Source organism: Pinus tabuliformis, chromosome 1_2, assembly GCF_031772625.1.
Source record: "Pinus tabuliformis cultivar Carrire ecotype Pingquan chromosome 1_2, CPIR1, whole genome shotgun sequence".
NCBI classification, from domain to species: Eukaryota; Viridiplantae; Streptophyta; class Pinopsida; order Pinales; family Pinaceae; genus Pinus; species Pinus tabuliformis.
The window spans coordinates 1,083,199,050-1,083,221,322 of NC_142298.1; the positions used below are offsets into that span (position 1 = coordinate 1,083,199,050).

At 38.9% G+C, this 22,273-nt stretch overlaps 1 protein-coding gene and 1 pseudogene across 1 annotated transcript in view; one reads left to right on the forward strand and one right to left on the reverse strand.

Annotated features, from left to right (window-relative positions):
* Positions 1-12,534: 12,534 nt before the first annotated feature.
* Positions 12,535-22,273, forward strand: part of LOC149209912 (uncharacterized) — a 33,822-nt gene continuing 24,083 nt past the window's right edge. The window contains exon 1 of the mRNA XM_089396550.1: positions 12,535-13,538. Within this exon, the coding sequence (XP_089252676.1) occupies positions 13,001-13,538 (538 nt within the window). The 5' untranslated portion in view covers positions 12,535-13,000. The remainder of the gene's footprint in view (positions 13,539-22,273) is intronic.
* LOC149209913 (protein ROOT PRIMORDIUM DEFECTIVE 1 pseudogene) lies at positions 18,282-21,374 on the reverse strand (annotated as a pseudogene).

Sequence of the window (22,273 nt, forward strand, 5' to 3'; positions counted from 1 at the left end):
AATTGTCGCCGGTGCTGAGAGACATTTGACTCAGCTGAACAGTCAATTGAAGGGAAAAGAAGTTCTCTGTTCCAGAAGACAAGAGGGGGTGGATGATCGGGTGGCAATCAGAACAGAGACCACCATAGAAGTAAGAAATCAGCAGCTTGAAGATTTATTGGACAAGGAAATTGAATTAATCAGAAGAATCATGCTGAAAGTGTCTCAGAAAAAGACATTAGCAAAGCAGAGAAGTAGCAGAAGCAGTAAGAGGAAGACAACAGAAGATTACAAGAGTACAACTAGTGGAGCAAAGCAGCATAAAGTGTGGAGACCTGGTGAAGAACAACAGACAAAAGCAGCGACAAATGGAAAATTACATTACAAGATATGGGATCCAGGAAAACATAGAGCTAAACACATGATCAGGAGATCATGAAATTTTTTCTACCTTGGGAGTATGATGCGGGAGCATCCAGCCCAAAAAGGAAATTATTGTAAATAATAGACATAGGGTTCATACAGTTGTGGAATTAGTTTAATATTTAGGCTTTTATTAGATCTTTTCAAAATAAATAAATAAAACTAGGAGAGCTTTTAGGCACAAAAGGAATGGATATGGACCATTAAGTGATAAGGAAAGTTTTTCTATTTTAGAACAAGGGAAAAAGACAGAATAAAGCTGAAGGGATGCTTTTGCCATATGTATGAATTGCATGAGCTTTAGTTGAGTGATTTTAGGATTTTTAGATCATGCTAAGTTTAATAAATTAGGAAGCCTCAAAGGCATTGAGGAGTGAGGGTGAGGAGTGAGTGTGTGAGAAGTGAGGAAGGTTTCTCCTTGGGAGCCTTCGGGCAGTTTGTAAAAGGGCCATAGATTTGCATATCTGGCCATGAATATAACTGTTGTGTATGCTTGTTTATGTAATTATGAGTAATTGAATTCAATTGATATTATTATGATTGCCTTAATGAATTCTGAGTTGATTTTCCTTTGCTCTATATTTAACTCTTTATTCCCTTAGCGGCGGACAGCGAATCTTAAACGCGGTATATGCATGCTTAATTCTTTGTTTTGGCTGATTCGTGCATATCGTTTTTCCCACATGTAATTACTGGTTGAAGAGCTGCGTCATTACCAGAGTAAATATTGACTGTAGATGGCGTAAATGGATATGCTTATATACTGTATGCGCACATTTAATAGCCAGTGGGTTTCGGTGTAAATATGTGTGTTGTATGTTAATTGCGAGGAGACTGTGTTGGGCCTGTGCCCTATTTACAACCGTGACTGATAAATTGAATGATGTCTTCGCTAAATTCTTGAATCCCATCTCAGGTTATTCAAACCTTTTAAAGCGTAACCAGGACCGAGGGCAGCTAGAGTAAACGGTATAACCGTTTATATATCGGACTCAGGGCAGCGCTAGGACTTTGAGCCATAACAGGTTTCAACAGAATATAATGCGAATATGCATAGCGGTTACTCCTTGAAGAGCCGCGTCGTTGTACATGGTAGCGCTATCGGCCATTTCAAATTAAGGACGAGAACTGCCTGCAGATATAGCGGCGAGTTCTGGAATTTGGAAGCGAATATATATGACTTGTGACAAAAATATACGCTCATCGCATTGACTGGTGAAAAGCAGCCAGTGACATATTAAAGGCTGTGTCAATTTGCGTTGGATTCGCAGATTCGAAGGGAAGGGATCATCGTCTGACAATTGTGATATATATACATATCGAACCGAATTGGTATAGAGCGGAGATATATATATCCCCGGTGCGATATATATATGCTTTCATCCATAACCTATGGTTTGTGCATGTCACCAGGACCGCGGACTCAAATGAAGAACGATATATATCTCAACCGAGACAGCATAGCAAGCGGATATGTATATCCATCAGTCCATGAGTTTTGAGCCTTTGTTTTGAATAAGGGCCAGCCTGTAACCAGCGCCGAGGGGAGGATTTGGTGTGGATGTGCGTAGTGAATACATACATAGATATATTGTATGCGCATGGCCATTCTTAAATTGTGCGTAAGTCCATTTTTAATATGTTTCTTTTAAGATTTTCATGAAGAGCGATGTGAGTTAAACAAGCATGGTTATAAATCATGAGATTATAACATCAGTGAATGAGTTTTATATGCATGAGAGTAGGAGGATCCTGGCAGAAGCGGCCTAGGAGCGGCCTGGGCTGCATCACTCTAGCATCCATAACATCTAGACACAATGATTTGGAACTAGTCTTAAGTTCTTTCTTGAATAGGAGAAACATGGTTCTGATCTAGATGAGACCATTGATCTAGTTCTGCATGTTTGTCTGTTCAACTCTAAATCCTCCTTGGTGGAAAGCAGTCTCTACTGCTCCAAGTACTCGTCAATCTCCTTCTTGGGTTGGTGTTTTCGTTTAGCTTCGGTGAATGAGCTAGCTAATGGGATATTTTGGGTTCTCACCATGAAATCCAAACTATTGTACAACCATACATATGGGGCTTGAATGTTTACAATGGGTGAGGTGAGTTTCTTGATGTTTTGAATCAACGTTCAAACTCTTGCTTTCTCCAGCTCTGCCTACGGCTTCATCTTCTTTACCAAAGTAAGCGATGCCCCTTGGTATCACATTGTCCATTATTGCAAGACAATGATAACAATTTGCACATTCCTAAGAGTCTTGAAAAATTCCTCACTATATTGATGTAAGCTATGTAAGTGTACAACTGCCTTATGTATGGTCATGAGCTCCTGAATGGTCTCTCCAAGCATTGATACTTCACCAAGTATTGCTGTTGTCATTCCCCCCCAAGTAGACCTTTGCAGAGACTGCATTTTGTGTTGTTGTGCAGAGCTGTTCTATCTCTTTCCAGGAAGCCTATAGATTTTGTACCAATTGCTTACTCTCACCTGTAAAAAACTGAGTGTTTGATCTTGGCACACCTGCGAAGGCCAATTTGGCTTCAACAGACATTTGAATTCTCGCTGGTGTGTGCTACTATCACCCTTCTCTAATAAATGTAGGTGTGCATAATCATCCGAAAAATGCTTTCTCCACACTTGTACAATCATCTTTTGAAGTTCATTATATAACAGATAGTACACATCCATTACTAGACCATCATCAAGAGGAACTACATTTCCTTCCTCGCTCGGTGCTAACTCTACGACTGGAGGTTGTGGAGACTGAACGGTCAACATATTCATCCCACTGTTCCAGTTCCAACTCCATGTCCACAACTTCAATCAATTCTTCAATCTGCTGAGCAAGCTCCCAATCCTGCATCTTTTCACTCTCTCCTTCTGCTGTTGGCTAGTTCTGTTCTTGCTCTTCAACTTGAATTGGCACTACTTCTTCTAGCATTGCACCTTGCCTTTCTTATTCTTCCTGCTTCTGTTTGCAGTTGTCTATAACGCGACTTTTTGAAAGCCTTTCCGGCTGGTTTTTCCGGTTGAAATCCGCCAGGAATTTATTGGAATCGCAAGTTTGATAGCTAGTTTCTGCACAATGAAAGCGTCCTAGGGGTTTTTGAGGGTGCTGAATCCAAATATGCAGTTAAAAAACCATTTTAACCGCAACAAATCAAGATTTAATCTCAATTTCTTCCGCCGGATTCCGTCACCGGAATCTTCAAAAAGTCGCATTATAGACAACTCCCTTCTGTTTCTCCTATTTTTCTCTCCTTCTCTATTCCTGTTCTTTCCCCAGTTCTTGTTCTGTTTTCTACACCCTTAGTTCTATTTCCCGCAAACTCTATTTTCTCTCTTCCTCCACTCTAGTCTCTGTATCCTCTTCTTCCTCTTTGCTTCCACTGTCAAAGATTCTTGCATAAGGATTGAATCCACTTTCACTCTGCAACTTTATTCTCCCTCTGGACTATCATCAACCTTTCTGTTCCCTTATCCTGTAAGAGATTGCTGCTTTTTGCTGGTGCCGCTTCCGGAGTTGTTCTCTAGATCTGCCCCAAGGCTCTTTGCTGAAAGATCTTCATTAACTTGCTGCCATGTTAGTGTTGACTCTTTTTCTATAAACAATTGAGTTTCTGTGTATACTGACGAGTCTACTGGTGTTTGCTCAACGACTTCCCTAGTACTGCTTTCAGTGGTCCCTATTGAAGCAACTCTCTTTGGTGTCATGGTAACAATGATTGATGGGAGAAAGTGCTTCACAAGTGTGGTACCCATGGGACAAAAATAACACTTAGGGAAAACAAACATTAGCTTCAACAAATCTACCTTCAAAGCATGATAAAGCAGCAAACCGGCCATCTGATGGGAAATATTGCACAATTTTCAATGGTAAGAGGGACTGGTTGCCTGTTGGAACTACGCACTGCAGATTCCCAACAACCAAGAATGAATCTTGAGGCTTGGGACAACGAAATGCACATTCCCGGCCTGGGCAAAGACTTAGACATACTGCACATTGTGTAGTTTTAGTGGCCAAGGTGAAATGGTGACCCCTGGAACTATAAAATGCGCAGTTGGAGCCAACTTGTACTGCACATTGCATAGTTCTAGAGGCCAAGCTTGTGGTTTGAACCTTAGGATTGCACAACACCCAACTCGGTAAGGAAAAAGCGGCCAAGGAAAGGGAAAATTTTCCCAAGGGAAGTGTGAAAAAAGAGAAAATCTAAGTGAGATTGAATGAATATCTGACTAAGTGTGAATGAATCATGATAGACTAAGTGCATAAGCTAAATGAATAGGAAGAGAATGAAATTGGTGAGGAGAGTCACCGCAACGATGACCATTAGTGCAAAAACAAAGAAACCAATGTGACACTTGTGAAGGGCAAATGATAATTTGAAACTACACTTCTACAAGATAAAATATGCTGAAATACCATCAACCATGAAGAGAAATAAGCGAAACAACACTCACACAAGAGAAACAAAAAAAAGCGATAGAAAAAGTGACAAAAGACGATAAAAGCAAAACTCACCTGGATAAGTAATGAAAAATCCACTGAAGGTTCCTTGATCTCATCGACTAAAAGAAATGCAAGATTCCCATAAAGAGAGGGAATAAATAGATAACCAAGCATTGAAAGTAGTACAACTTCCTCTTGTATTTCACCGAGCTTGTCTGAGAAGCCAAAGATGGTCTCATGCAGAAGCTAACCTATAACTAAAAAGAAAACAAACGAAAGGAAAGAAGAAGAGTAAAAGAAAAAAAAGTAAAGAAAATCAAGGAAACAATAAAGAAATTCAAAAATACTCCTACTCCTAATCTAAACAAAACATAGGCCAAATTTACATAAAGTGATACTTCCAATGGAGCCACTAGTGCATTGGCTGGCCTATGTAGCTGATGGAATGCGTGTCCAAAAAGATATACAAGCATACCAATAGAAAAAAAAAGATAAGACAATACAAACCAAAATGTTCAAAGTTTGAAATAACCCGCCGAAAAATAAAAATGGAAAGCGCATGAAAGGAACTTTGTGGATATCCCATGGTGCTCAAAAACAATTCGAGTCGAAGACATGCGGGCACAAACTTTCGAACTTGAAAGATGAGCGAACATGAAGAAAGAAGAAAATTTCCATTTTGCAACAATGCTCATTATGTACAACTCCTCCAATGATTGAGCGATAGGATCGTGTGATACAGATGGAGGATGAAAAAATTGTAAAATAGATTGATTTTCAATGTGTACAATAGAGTGATGAGGAGCCTGGAAAGATTCAACACATTTATGATCGAAAGTGGAATTGACCTCAAGGCTACGAGAACCTAACATAACCATCAGCTTGGGCTTAATTTCCTTGACAACTTGGGGATGTTCCAATTCATCAGAAGATGGATCATCGAAGATCGATGGCTTAGAAAGATCGACAGTGGAAGAATCAGAATCATGATCAAATGAATCAATGAAAAGATCACGACAACCATGATCAGAAAGTTCAAGATTACAAACAGAGGCATCCTCATGATCTAACAAATCGTAAAGAGGGGATGATGGAGAACGAGAAATTTCACCCTCTATGTTCGCGGAAAGATAAGATAAGAGATTGAGAGGATCATGCATAAAATATTTGTCCTCTCCGCATTTAAATGAAAAACTAGCATTCCATGATTCCTGTGAATGATCAAAAGTAGTAACATCGAAAACTGAATTTTCACAAGATTGAACATGAATGGAAGAATTGCGAAAAATGTCAGGATAATGTAGAAGAGGTGAAGATAGAAGGAGGTCATCCTTCACCGCATATTCTTGTTCAGAATCCTGCACATACTCATCAAAAATGATATCACAGGTTGACTGCTCAACACCAACTCCATTGAGAACTTGATCCTCCTGAACATCACAAGATAAATTTGAAACAGGTAAACATAACACATCACAATCTGGAGGATCAGAGGGACCAAAGGATGGAGAACGAGGAGATAACACTTCATCACAACCATCAGAGTCATAGTCCAAACCTACGCTGAAATTCTGAGTATATGGGGTAGGATAAGATGGTGGTAGATCAATGGATTAATTCTCAAATTCTCCCACCTTGACCTGCGAAACTAGAGCTGTTTGATGAGAAGGGGAAGAAGGGTCACTTGGAACAACAACCTTGTCCATCTCATATTTAGAAGCTATAACACTGAGGTATGTTGGGATAGGTTCAAAAGATTTTAATTTGTGTGGATTTTCTTAAATGTGAACAAGATATAGAAATTTGTCTACCAAGAAAGACCAATCAATTTCATCTTCAGGAAATTCAAAGCGGTAAAGGATGAAATGAGCGTGAAAATCCTGAATGGATTCATTAGGTGCTTTTGACAATTTTATAAGTTTCCTATTAAGAGATTTACAATCATATAAATTGAAAGAACGACATGACTCTATGAAAAGCTATTTGAAAGAGTGATTGGATTCATTAGGAAATGTGTTACACCATTCTCGCACGCACCCTTCGAATGTGAAAATGAAAAACCTACAACCAACATCCTCACAATAAATGTTGTGCTTTATGCATAAATCAAGAAACTGTGCGATATGTTTAAATAAGGTTGTTTCACCCTCGCCATTGAATTTCAGATTGGACAAGTCATCAATAATTCTCGCTGACACTTTCGTATTTGTGTGTCTAGAAAAACATGTCAGGGTTATGGTTTGGGGGGAAGTCATTAAATGTGTGAAAAAATTCAAAACAGACTTCAAGGGGTCAACTTGTCATCTGTCCCTCCTTCTAGTGCCAAAAATGTTGATGGTGTTGGACTCGCCAACCTAAGGGGATCTCCCTGATATGAAGTCCCAACTAGACCTCATACCATTTCAATTTGGAGTCCCAGCAGTGGGTGGTAATGTTATTCCTTGAATGTGGAAACATGCAGAGGGAAGTATGATAACTTTGGGTGAGATAAAGTGTGTGACCTTGCGAAGAGTCAAGTGAGATGCATGAAGGTTCCAACACACGAAGGGAAAAGGAAGTGAGCCCCTTGGAAGCCTATAATAGTACACATCTTGAAAGGAACACACGAGCATAATGAAATCTGTGTTGCTGCCAACTTTGTACTGAGGAAAAAAACTAACCAGAACATTAAAAAGACAAGTAAAGAAAAGAATTATAAACTTGTGAGGAAAAAAACTAACTAGAACATTAAAACAAAGAAAAAAAACTCGGAAAGGAAATTCATGCGGGTCAAACCCTTGTCACTGAGGACGGTTTTGACTTGCAAGCAGCGGATCGATAGAGGTGCCCACCATGTCGATGTTGATCCAATCTAGTTTACCTGAGAACAAAATCAAAATGGAAGAAGTTAACGTAAAGGGAATACCCATTCCAAAGTAGATGGAGGGCACAAAATTTGTCAAAAAAATTACTTCATACCTGCTAATTTTCCAAGATGATTCCACAAAGATTGTTAAGGCAAAGGAACTTAGTTGGAAGGAAAAAAATACAGGATAGGAAAAAAAATGTCTAGAAGAGTTAACCATAGTAATTCATCATAGGTAAAATAAAACTAATAGTTGAATAAGGTTGTGAGGAATCAATCTCACCTCGATGAAAAGACGATAGTAGGGTGGAGTAGTTGGGCTCCTCCAGAGTCATAAACGCCATCTGTATGTATCAAACCCTAATACACCAAGGGAAAAGCACTGCTCCGGTAAAGAATAAAATGACTAAAGACTCTTGACGAACCCTAGGGAAGTTACCCTAATGGAAAGCCAATTGAGATTAGTGGTAGATCTTACTTGATAGACATATGTAATGCCTAGATCATAGATCAATAAATAAATATATTAAAAATGTCCCTTTGAAATCCTCAAGGAATTGTACCAAGGTTCCAGAGGTTTCATATCATAAATCTTGTGGTAAACATATCCATACAAATCTTAATAATTCAAGTTTCTACTTTGTATTATCAACACCCTCGAGAATTAAAAGGTCGTTGCACAAATAATATCCCATATACATAACCACCATGCAACATATACCATGGGTAACCCCCAATGAGAATGAATGTAGTAGGCCCAAGGGAGGGTACCTTTATTAACAACAATACATATGGACAGGTGGGTTTCGAGTCAAGGCTAATACAAGAGTGTATAGATTGAATGTATTATCTAGGAGACATGCCATTGCAAATCCTTTTTAATTGAGAGAAAATAATAAAGTGAGCATGTAATAATTTGAGAAATAAGGGGGAAGAAAAAAATTCGAGCAATAATACTAGTAGTCATCATAGTAAATAAGCATTATAAGATATGTGTCTGTTGTAACTATAACCTATATTGGGGAAACCAAAAGGCTTTCCTTGATAAATAAGAACAATGTTCAATCATATAATATGGACAAATGTGAATGAATATTGAAAGTAAAGTTGGTATCTGGATTTTGTAAACATTCAGGCTGTAAAATTATTTTCTTTTTATAAAATAAAATAACTTGAGGTTAGGATTGGAGTTGTGACATAGTCCATATGAGGAATTCTCCTTATGATTATGGTAGGACCTCCCTAGCAAAAGTGTCCCATGAGAATAGTGTAAGAGGAAAATGGTAGAGGAGGGGGACTCTTAGGGTTCGATTCATTTATAGAAATATAAAGAGGTTAATAATGTAGATGTTAAATTTCAATATATATTTGGGGAGTTGGGGGAGGCAAGAGCGGGAGGGGCAATAGTTAGCTTCGATGGAAAAATTGTGTCTCAATTTTCTTGAGGACTTGGTGTCACCAAGTCTGACCAACAACCAAGTTGAGTTCATCGCTTTGTGGAAAGGTTTGGAAATATCTCTCGCAAATAAAATAACTAGATTATTGTTTTTTGTGACTTAATGTTTGTCATTCAATAATTAATCAAGGGAAATAATGTGTCATGCTTTGATCATCTTCCCATTCTTTAAAGGATTACTCTAATTTCTTCTCAATTTGAGCAGTTGGAGCATTTCCATGTGTAAAGGCATGTCTAAATTCAGCCACACTTGGTCAAGGTAGAATAGAGATGGATCAAGGTTTAGTTAATCATGCCTCTATCCCTTAATCATGTTTAGAATTCCAAGACGTTCGAGCTCCATCCATAAAGATGACATCATTGGAAATTGTCTCATTTTGGGGTAAGGTCATTTGCCTCCCACTCATTCTAGTCCATCTCATGATTAAAGAGAACAAAGGGAAATGGGGTCCGACTGTCTTTCATTTTCTGTCCATGAATTTAAGATTCCTCCGAGTGTCACATGCTTCGTAACAAATGGCTCATGCACATCAATTTCCTTTTCTCTCAGTGGTCTTTATATTTAATTAGTTTATGGTTGAAGTTGTTGGAGAACTCTGCGGGCATGGAGATTCATTCATTGTGCAGTGGGATGGAATTAATAGTGCCATCCTGCATCTCCCAACTCACTTTCATTCAACTAGTCGAATGATAGCTTCCAAATCACAATTTATCCTTAATTTCCCAACTAACACATTACAAAACTTCATTCACTTACACCTCAATGAATATCTTAGCAACAATTTTATTGGGACCATTTAGGTAGGCTTATATATATTTAAGAATATGCCAAGTTTGCCCCTAACGACCAAATAATATATTTCACTCTAGAATTCTATAGGTAGATATGGAATTTAGACCCATATTGAATGTTTAGAGATGTGTCCCACAATGGGTTGAAACATGGATTCCATTAATAAATTGTCATATTTGAAGCATCCAAAAACTATGTTACATCATTAAAAACTTTCAAGTTATCCATAGATATTTTAAAAAGGAAGGTGTTGAAACCCCTGAGGGCCAAGGAGGAAATATTCATGCTTTCTACGCTATTGATATTCCATCCATTTAGCAATCCTTTCTTTGTATATTGATTTACACGAAACCTTCCTATAAGGGTTGTTTATGTGTATTTATTAACCATTCTAGAGAGAAGACTAGGACTAACTATGATCTGATCATACCCTCATCATTCTTTACAAATAGTTTCTTGGATCTAGTAGTAGAGATGGTTTTCACCACCTGAGTTGACTTATTTGGACTATTCCAAATCCCAACTTTCATAATTTGTTGTTTAGAAATTGCATCATCTTTACTCTCCACTCCATCCACTCTTTTATCTCCTAGAATTTAAGCTTCAACCTCACATTCAATCAATATAGTCTTTTCCAACCCTTATTTGACTTTTTTATCATTATTCTAAACCTTTAAAATTGTCTTATGAATAATACTATTAGTTAAGCCTTATAGAAGTATTAGATCATATTACTTTGCTTCATTTTCAATGTTATAAGCAAATTTAACATTAATTTTATTGATGATTTTTAATTTGAAATTTCCCACCAATAACTATAATACATAATTACCCTAAAATATATCAAACATCTTCACCAACATGCTTACTAGAAGAACCAAAAATTGAAATATTAGAATCACCATAATATTTATCTTTTTTATGGTTGAATACTTCCTTCCTCTTTTATATATATGATAATAAATATTTTATTTTGAGATAATGAACATTTTTATTTTGAGTTTATAACTTCTGTAAATTAAACCATTTTCTCACTATGAAAGACCACTGGTTGAATGCTTACTTTCTCTTAAGTCGGAGTGGTGTTGCCAGCGGACGCCGGAGGCCCGGAGAGATGGATCTGATCCGAAAGTGAATGCTAATGGAGTAACATGCATGCTACCATAGTACCATGCCGTTACCAATGATTAGTTTAGTGACTTGTTTTTAAGAATTGCCGCGAACAAAGAAGTTCCCCAACAAACGGTTTTGGGCATTTTAGCTGCAAGGTATTTCGAGCGCCTCTTAACCCGGAGGCTGGTACTAAGAGGACCCCTTGAAGAGGCTTGAAATAAGTTTCATTATGTGAACAATGTCGGCCAAAGGAGGTAACGAAGGGGCCACGTCACGGTACAATTCTTAGATTATACTTATTCGTGATACCAGTTCACAACGCTTGCGGCAAGTGGGCACGCAGAAAATATCGTAATAATCTTATTCATGATACAGATGATAACACTAAAGTCAAGTGGCCAGCAGAAATGATTCTAACCGCGATAGAAACATTAAACATTAAGGGATTAAGTTGAATTGTAAAAGTTATGGACGCGTGTTGTTGATAATGCCGGCCTGTGACCACATGACAGCAGAAAATATCGCAATAATCTTTTTTTTTAACCACATGGTGAATCGGTAACTATCAAGTTTTAATCCACGGGAGATCCAGCATTAAACCTCATTGCTGCCACTATAACACCAAGAGCATAACCAACCATCTGCAAGTCGGGTATGCTAAGATCCTATGATTTTAGCAAGAGCAGACCCAGCGGTCAGGGGGGTCCGCCCCTCTAGCCGCCACCACAGCAGGTCACTGTACTCCATGAAATTTGAACTTTGGTCTCCCGAGCTTCGCCCGTTTGACTTACCGTTAAACCACACATCACTGCACAATAATCTTATTCGTGATAGAGTTGGTAACACTAAAGGCAAGTGGCCTTCAGAAATGATTGTAACCGCGATAGAAACATTAAGGGATTAAGTTGAACTGTAAAAGTTATGGGCGCGTGTTGTTGATAATGCCCGCCTGTGACCACATGCCACGCAGAAAATATCGCATTAATCTTATTCGTGATAGAGAGTTGGTAACGCTAAAGGCAAGTGGCCAGCAGAAATGATCGTAACCGCGATAGAAACATTAAGGGATTAAGTTGAATTGTAAAAGTTAGGGACGCGCGTTGTTGATAATGCCCTCATGTGACCACATGAGACGCAGAAAATATCGCATTGATCTTATTCGTGATAGAGAGTTGGTAACGCTAAAGGCAAGTGGCCAGCAGAAATGATCGTAACCGCGATAGAAACATTAAGTTGAATTGTAAAAGTTATGGACGCGCGTTGTTGATAATGCCCGCCTGTGACCACATGAGACGCAGAAAATATCGCATTGATCTTATTCGTGATAGAGAGTTGGTAACGCTAAAGGCAAGTGGCCAGCAGAAATGATCGTAACCGCGATAGAAACATTAAGGGATTAAGTTGAATTGTAAAAGTTATGGACGCGCGTTGTTGATAATGCCTGCCTGTGACCACATGACTCGCGTGTTGTTGATAATGCCCGCCAGTGACGATGTGACTCTATTCGTTTGTAACAATGATAGAAAGTGAGAACTATCGTGTGTTGACAGCAATATAAGCGTAGGCACTCCAACCTAACCCTAATATACAACTCTTAGATTATACTTATTCGTGATACCAGTTCGCAACGCTTGCGGTAAGTGGGAACGCAGAAAATATCGTAATAATCTTATTCGTGATACAGATGGTAACACTTAAAGTCAAGTGGCCAGCAGAAATGATTGTAACCGCGATAGAAACACGTTATAATTAGCGACCACACTGTGACAACGATACAAATTTGAATGGCAGAATAGGTATTCTCTCTTTTCTTGGCAGAGTTTTGAGCACTTATGCTCCTCCCTCTCCCTGGCAAGCTATAAGTAGCTGTGCTAGTAGCCCAGTTCATCCACACACTGCATGCATTCATCCATTGATCTTTCCCCGCGTTTCAAACATCATGTCGTCTCTCCGTTTTTGCTTTTCTCTTTTTTTTATTCTCTTCCTTTCTTCATCCTCAACTCGCCCAATTCACGATGATCGGGTCTCGTTGTTGGAATTCAAGTCCCTTATTGCCAACGATCCTCAGCAATCCATGGTCGACTGGAATCCCACCAATCCGTTGTGGAATTGGACTGGAATTACTTGCACCCGGCGCCATCAAATGGACAGGGTCATTGCCCTCAACCTCACTGCCATGGATCTGCAAGGCTCCATTTCTCCTTCTCTCGGCAATTTATCGTTTCTCCATTCGATAGATCTTTCAAACAATGCGCTCCACGGTAATATCCCACCTCAACTGGGACGCCTCTTTCGTTTGAGAGAACTGTGGCTGTATTCCAATCAATTCGAAGGAAGCGTTCCCGGTAACCTTTCGAGTTGCCATAATCTGGTTGAGCTCAACCTCTCATTTAACTATCTGACAGGAAATATTCCTCTGGAGTTGGGTTCCCTTTCGCATTTGCAGCAGCTTATCTTAGAAGCAAATGAGCTCACAGGTACTATACCCTCTTCCTTTGGAAACCTCTCAGCCTTGATTACTTTAAATATAGCGAAAAATGCTCTTACTGGTGCCATTCCGCCACAATTCGGTTTGTTTGAGAGGTTGCAAACGCTTTATCTTTTTCAAAATGAATTGTCGGGAAACATTCCCACTTCTTTGTCTAATATTTCCACTTTGATTGATTTGGAAATTTTCACCAACAATATAACTGGCAGCATTCCACAAAATTTGGGCTTACTCAATTCTCTTCAAGTCCTCGACCTCTATTGAAATGACTTGTCCAACAACATTCCTGCTTCTTTGTCAAATCTCTCCTCTTTGGTTGAGTTGGATATTTCTATGAACGAACTCACCGGCAGTATTCCACCTGAATTGGGCCTGCTTACTAATTTGCGATTCCTTGACCTTTTTAAGAATAAACTGTCCGGTAAGATTCCCGTTTCCTTGTCAAATATTTCTTCTTTGCTTTACTTAAAAATTTCTGACAATGAACTCATTGGCAATATTCCACATGAACTGGGTCTCCTCACTAGCCTACAAATTCTTTACCTTCATGTAAATAAACTCTCAGGGTCCATTCCCATTTCTGTGTCAAATCTCTCCTCTTTGACTGACTTCCAGGTTGCCATGAATAACTTAGTGGGGCACATCCCTTGGGAGTTGGGTAAGCTCAACAATTTGAATACACTCAATTTACTTGGTAATCAGCTCAGTGGAAACTTACCAAATTCCATTCGAAATTGTTCGAAACTCGAAAGACTGTCCGTAGGTTCAAACTACTATTTACAAGGGATTGTGCCAATAGAGCTAGGTAAGCTATCCCTCCTTAAACGATTAAACTTAGGTTTTAATCAATTTGAAAGTGGTGGTCTTACCAACATGCCCTTCATTACAGCTCTTTCCAATTGCTCTCATCTGGAAAAACTATACTTGGGAAAGAATAAATTCAGTGGAATTTTGCCATTTACGATAGGCAAACTTTCTCGCAATCTTTCTATCTTGGATTTACATGAGAACAGAATAGAAGGAAACATCCCTTTGCAGATTAGTAATCTTAGTGGTTTAACCTACTTGTATTTAAGAACAAATATTTTCAATGGTAGCATTCCATCTTTGAAAAGCCTTGTAAAATTAGAAAGATTGGATTGTGGGTACAATCAATTAGAAGGAAACATTCCAAATGCATTTCAACCATTGCAACATCTTGGTCTCTTAGACCTTAGTGGAAACATGCTTTTTGGAAGAATTCCAGATTCCTTGCACTACCTTAAACAACTAAGAAGGCTTTTTCTTCATCACAACTTCTTATCTAATAAGATCCCTGCCTCTTTAGGAGAGTGCAAAAATTTGGAATTGCTTGACTTGTCTCACAATAGACTTAGTGGAACCATACCACATGAAATCTCACAATAGACTTAGTTCATCCACACACCACTACACATTTACCAAGTCGAACTACATCTAGTTCTACTACATCAATAAAATCAACACTAATAGCGAATTGGATTTTGTATTGTTTAGTTACCTTTATTTATGCATTCTCATTTACCCATCACAGTGAATATGGGCTTGGACGATCATGATATTTTAATCCCAATTTGTTTACCCGCTCTGCTACAATGAGATTCAACTACAATCCTGAGTCAAATCGAGCATCAATTTTCATCTTCTTGACTTTCATCTTTATCTGGAACAGTTTGGTCATCTCCTTTTTTTTCTTGAAAGCGACTCATATTCACCCCCTTCAACACTAATATGTAGACAATCTTCTCATCCACGTCCAAGTTGTTTTCCACCTAATTATTGGAATTTGTGGCCATGATATTTTCCTTTTTCCTATCATTTTTTCAGTTCTTCGGGTTGAGTTTTGGATGTATTTTCCAACACTTCTCTTTTGTATGTCCATCAATGTTACATTGGTTATGGTGGTCGTTGAGATCTTTGCACTAGTGTGTTGTGGTTTTTGTCCTTTCTCCCTTTCTATTTCTTCTTCCCTTATTTGGAAACTTCTTGGTGTTCCTTCTACTTTGACCCACTTGATTGCCCTTTCTTCTGGCCTATGTTTTCCAGGTACTATTCCTATACACACGCCTCATCCATTGTCTTGGGTTTGAACAACATCGCTTAATTCCGCGAACGGTTGTGTAGAGTCTAGACCCCCCAGATACTTGAGGAGTACAACTGGATTTTTGGGAGAGACACCCAACATTATTGTGATCTTCCTGAATTCAGTGGTGTACTCTTGTACACTTTTCCTCTATCTCTACCTAAAGTAATGCCACTAGATCCACTAGTCCTCTACATACCCAATAGAATTGAGTTGGGACATTCTCAGAGTTTTGAAATTCTCCCATAGTCCACTTAGTCGCTGGAGGATCCCCTACCAACCTCAGGATTTCCATATAGTTTTCCGACCAAGTCAGGGGTGGCCCTCTAGTTTTAAATAGGCGAAAGAAATTTTTAATCTTTATGTGATGAACATTAAAATAAGCTTCTAGTTGCTACAACCAGTGATCTAATTTCAAAGCATCAATCTCACCTTGATATGGCTTGATGTTGACCTTCGCTTCCATCTTGAATAGGGACTATGAATGGTTCATGGCACTCAAATTGGGTTGTCTCTTTTGGGTTCCTTCTTAGACTCCTCTAGTTCTTCCTGATCCCCTAATTTGCCCTCTAACTAACCTCTAAGTTGGAACACTCACCTTCTCCAATTCCAATCTTGTTCGCCAAAGCCGCTAATAAGAGGTTCATATTGCGATTGATTTCTTCAACCTACTCTTTCAACCTTGAGAACCTCTCCTTTGCCGCGTCTCAAGGGTTGTTGATAGATTCATCAACCATGGCTAGGGTTTTACGACTTTCTGCTTAAACGGATCTAGATCCCCTCCAACTTACCAAAAAATACCCAAAGACACTTGCTCTGAATCCTGACACCAATATGATCCATAAATTGTCATAAGACAAATCGTCACAACAGATCTAATAAAAATTTACTGAAATCCGAAATTTATACTATAAGAATTACTTTTTCCAGCTCGAAGGAGAGGCTACTCTACTCTCTCTTTCTCTGAATGGAAAATAATGCAAATACAAAGGAGAGAGACGTATGGGCTGGGGACTACAACAAAACACAAACCCTCTTTGTTATGCCCTTTCTCTATCCTTTCTCAACTACTCTACTTAACTATGGAACAAAATGCACTAGAATAGAATCGAACGTCGTTTCCTCCTAGATGCCTGGTTATAGCACAGCCCAATAGCCATTTAGGGGTTAAATGTGACCCATTCAATCCTCAATGTGACTTACAACTCAAGTCTTCTAGAATCTTCTTCATCATGGTCATGTGGTTAACCCCTTTTCCATGAGTAATGGGTTGATGTGACATCCTCTCGAATCATGTTGGACAAAATCGGAAGGTCAAGTTCCAAGTGGCATAACTTTTGCATAAAAACTCCATTTGAAGTCTTTCTTGCGTTATTGAAAAGGTATATGAGTGAAGAACAACACCAGGAGGTCTAGTGCAAGCAGGACCTTTTGGACCCCAAAAAACTTCAAAAAATACCTCAAATGCCTCCAAAAGATTTAAAACCCCAATTCACCAAAACAAAATCTACAGGTAAAAATAGTCTTGTGAGTTGAATCCTCCATTATTTCCACTCTGAAAGCATTGAAATGGATAACAAATAATATAATGATCCAATCCAGATCATCAAACAATGAAATATGCACCAAGGACTCGCCTCACTACAAATGTTGTTAGGGAATATGCAGCCAAGAAACCTTGATCCCTAGATATTGGGGTAAAAATGTGGCCATTAACCATCATTCACAGATTTCTTAAGCAAATATAGAATGCACCACAAAACAACCCATGGCAAATTGAGGGAGAAGGGAGGGACTTGGTAGGCGTGGAGTAGGTTATTTTGGATTTTAACTCTTAATCAATTAATTTTAAAAATATATCTATAATATTTGAGCTAAACGATTAAAAAATCTTTAATAGTAAAAACTCATCTTTTTTGGGTTCTCTCAAGCTCAAGTAGTCATTAGCCATACATGAGATCTATTTATCAAAGTTGGTGAGCTCACAGGTTCGACTCTCTTGATCCCCTGCGTCCCCTGGGGTTAGGCTCTGATCTCCAATTACCATCCGTGAATCATGGGGAAGGTAGTTGCGAGTTTTCTGCAAGGTTTTCCTTGCAAAAAAAACTCCCTTTTCAATAAATATAGCCTTGTTGATTTCACCCTGAATCTTTTTCCTGGAAAGTTGTTAGTGAGATGCTCTTTGTTAGACTTCATACTTTACAAAGAGCAATGTGTACAGCTCCTAGGCATACCTGATACAGCTCATACACAATATGTTAGAATCTAAGCAGACCACTATTGTGATAGACAACATTGAAAACATATCAACACATGCACATAATCAACTTCTTATAAAATTAAGAACTCAGAGCACCAAATTTCTTTTCACAAGGACTATTGCAATCAAATGCAAATTCCTGCCTGTGATTCGTAGAAATTCATCACCTGTACTCCATTTTTTTAATTGGGTGCAAACTTTGTTGCAAAACGAATGCATTTTCTAATGGCTGCAAACTTCGTTGTAAAATAAGTGCATTTTCTAATGGGTGCAAACTGTTGTTGAAAATGAATGTTGTTTCAACATTATAAAGCATAGACAACACCATCGATTAAAAATATGCACGTTTTCCAATTGGCAATCCCTGTTAATTAAAAAACTAAAGTTTGGTTTTACATTAAAGATCACAGCCGCATTTTGTAGAGCAACAATTGACTGGGATAAGACTACAAAACTTCATTGTCAATTAGTTAAAAGGCAAAAAATATAAGTGTAACTCAATTTTCTCCTTTACATCACTTCTTGGCACACAACACCGATCAAGATTGTCAACAATGGAGCAAAGTTTGCCTGCAACATCAAATGGAAGTGTCTCTTGCCCACAAGCCTGAGTCACAAGGGTTTTCAAAGCAATGTACAGCACGATAGGTTTTAATCAAAAGTTTATGACACAATATGACGCATTGTTTCTAACAGATTTGGGCCAAACCCCATCTTGCCAACGCAAATAATGTGTTTTCATCTGAATTAAACGGTCTAGCCATGCTCCATATAGCTGAGAGCTGCAACGTCCACCATATTAGGTTTTAATCATTTATGACAGAATATGGTGCAATCTTTCAAACGGATTTGAGCCAAATGTCATCTCAAGATTGCCAATGCAAAGACTCTGTTATCATCTGAATTAAACGGCCTAGCCATGGTCCATATAGCTGCGAGCTGCAACCATCCAGCAAAAGCTTACAATTATACCTCCAAGTCAAGCTGCAGCGACCAGAACTTGACGCAAATGAGGAACCTAAAAACCAACATAAAAATGTCCGCGTTCTCTCCAATATCTTGATTTTGACGAATGGTCACTGTTTGGGCCTTGAAACTTCTAGGAACTTTCCCGATACTGTAACTTAAGACATTTATTAGCAGCCAGTTGAAGATTAATTTCTAAATATGCATTTGCAGCCTGACCTTAATCACTCTTTATAAATTGATTTGCAACTCTGTTTGCACCAACGAGAAAACCAAGATGCCTGCTGTCCAATATTACTGATTTCTTCTCGCCATAATTTCCTCAATATTCTCTCTTGAGCCATTAGAAAACTGCATGTCTATATCCCCCGTAGACCTACCAATGGACTGTGTATCTTCAAATGCATTGTCCCCCTTAAACCTACCAATGGACTGTGAATCTTCAAATGCATTGGCCCCGTGCCCCAAAGAAACTTGTCCAGGTCTTTCAGAGGTCTTTTGGCTTAAATTGGCAATCTTTTCTGAAGCCAGATTTGCATCCAATCTGACGCTTCTTTCAAGATACTCCCTTGTGACTTGCTCATCATCTTTGTCCTTCATATAATGCACCAAGCTCTCATCATAGGTAGCCTTTCTAGGACTCAACATTATCAAGTTTACCAATTTCCTTCTAGCCAAATACAGACGATTGGGCTCTATCAACTCCCCCTTCTTATAAGCCTCCCTGAGAAAAATGGTATGAAGCTTACCTTTGTTGCCGCGAGTCGAAATATAGAAAATACCTTGATACTGCAGGAGGAAATTCTTCAGCTTATTAGGCAAATAGAAAGAGTGCCTCAAATGGGCAATCTTCTCCAATGTAATCTTCTTCTCAACAGTGAGATTCAGGAACTCGTGGATTGTAGCAACCACTCGTTTCTCCAAACGCCTATGGGCTTCGAGGGACCTGAGATCATGCCTGCTTATGTCTTCGTAGGGAGACCAATAGGGCAATCTCTGCCAATTGAATACAAATATTCTATAAGCCTTGCTGATCTTAAACCCTGGGGGGAAATTGACAATAAATGAAAACCTAATATTTTCTTCACTCTTACCGCGTTCTCTGTACTCCTGCTCTCTTAGTTTCTCTATGGCGCACAGACTCAATTGAGGATCACGCTCAACAATCTCCAGATACTTGGTCTTGGCATACTTTGTCTCCTCGCCTGTGAGGCAAAAGTAGTGAGGGTTTTTCATAATAATGGAGCTTTCGAAATCTTCGGGCATACCAAGTTCCTGGCTCATGTGTTGCACATGCTCCAACCGGACTCTGCCACCAGCGGTCATCATCAGAAGCTTTCGGAGCCTGGTCACTGCCTCTTCTTTCTGTGCCTCCAAGGCCGCCTTTTCTTCTTCTATCTGCTGGAGAGCAGCCGAGGTTAATCTGCACCACAGCAGCCTTTGAACAGGGTGCTCGAATATTTCGAAAATGTGGGGGAATTTGAGGACGAAACCGCCCGACTCGAACATCTTCATGCCGTGTCGTCGGGCGAGAGTGTCGAGCCTTGCGATGCAGATGGATTGGTTAGGCTGAGATAGGATTATCTTCTGGAATTTCTCTACGTTTCTCACCTTCTTATAGACATCCATGTAATCATCAAAGGCGTGGTCTCTGGTCCTCACTTTCACATTCGCCTTCTGGCTCATGCTTCGCCCCCATTGCCATTGCTGAGTCCAACATTGGACAATCTTCATTGCCATCCATGGTCGTCTTCCTGTCATGGTCATGGGTATAGCTTCAGCCCTCTCCAATAACTACGGCCCTGGGGAGCTCAAACCATATGGGTCGAGGAGAAGATAGCGAGACATACAGATGATGGAATAAAAAATGCACCAGTTTATGCAATTTTCCACATTCCTCGAATTTGATATAACGTCACTGGAAGGCAGGTTCAAGGTTTTATGTGTGTTCAATAGGGAATCGATTAAGGAGTAGCGAGGAGTACCTGGCCTCCGAGCTGCAGTGCGGAATCGCAGAGGGGTAAGCCAGCACAGCGGAAGCGCAGCGCAGAGCGGGTAGTGAGTATCAGAGCTTGAATGGGGCGCGGGTGACCATTTCGAATCGGCGATTCTACTCCCCGCATGAATTCCAGCTCATCCCCGATCGGTCAGGGATGTCAGGCGCGCATCCTGTTTTTTTGTCAGGGAATGTCAGGGCGGTCAGGGAGGGTGGCAGAGAAAGAGGGTGGTGGAGCTCAGAGATGGTGGTGGAGGAGGGAGAGATTTTCGGTAGCCGGAGCCGGACAATTTTCCGGCCGATGCCGAAAAAAGGGCCATTCTACCGCCTAGGTAGACTACTCCGGGAAAAAATGTATTTGAATTTCAAAGAGATCAATTAGGCATTGTAAATGCCTCTACTTGTAACAGTTGAGATTAGGAGGGGATGTTCAGATATTAATCTCACTATCTGCTAGGAGTCATCACATTTATTTCCATTTTCTGCTAGGTGTCACAATCAGTTCAATCTTACTTCAGTTTAGTCAAGTTTCACTCCAATAATTTATTGTTGATGTTTTCTATGTATTCTATTTAACTATTTTGAATATTTAGAAGAGAAATATTTGCACCACACTTTCATTTTTCATTCTTTGTCAAAAACTTATTAAGAAAAAAACTTATTAAATTGTCCAATATAAAACATTGATTTAAAATTATGAATATTTTAAAATTACATACTATAACTTATTAAGTCGCCAAAGGGTAAATAACGTCATTTCATATATTAAATAAAAGATTAATTTCTTCAATTTCCAAAAAGAATATAATCATGTAATTCCAAAAATATATGATCATGTATCATTTATATAAACCATTTTCATCCCACCAAGCTCTACATTTTAAGATGCAGGGTAACATGGAATGCACCGTGAAAACAAAAGTGATATATGCGTAAGTATCATGCAATGCATGATGATGGTAACAACAAAACTCATGTAAAGTACCATATAAACAAGAAAAATAGTCATCTTGTTTCAAAATTTATAAAACAAAATAGCATTGCACCATGCCTCTATTAAACATGAATTATTGTAAAGCGAACTAAACAAATCTATTATATTAGCCTATATCCATATTTAAGTCTATGTTTGCATATTCAAGTTACATATATTTGATAAATAGCCAATAGCACCATGCATTTATTGGCCATTGATGATTGTCAAATCAATCAAAGAGATCTATTACTTTAGCCCATATCTATCTAAAGTTTAGTATATAAATTACTAATATTAGATAAATAGCTAGTATCAAACCATGACTAAACACATAGCCATGTCTTACCAATAAAAAGAAAAAGGATCCATCTTTTATCTAAAACATGGAAATGTTAAAGGAAAATGGTGTATAAAAGATTTAAAAA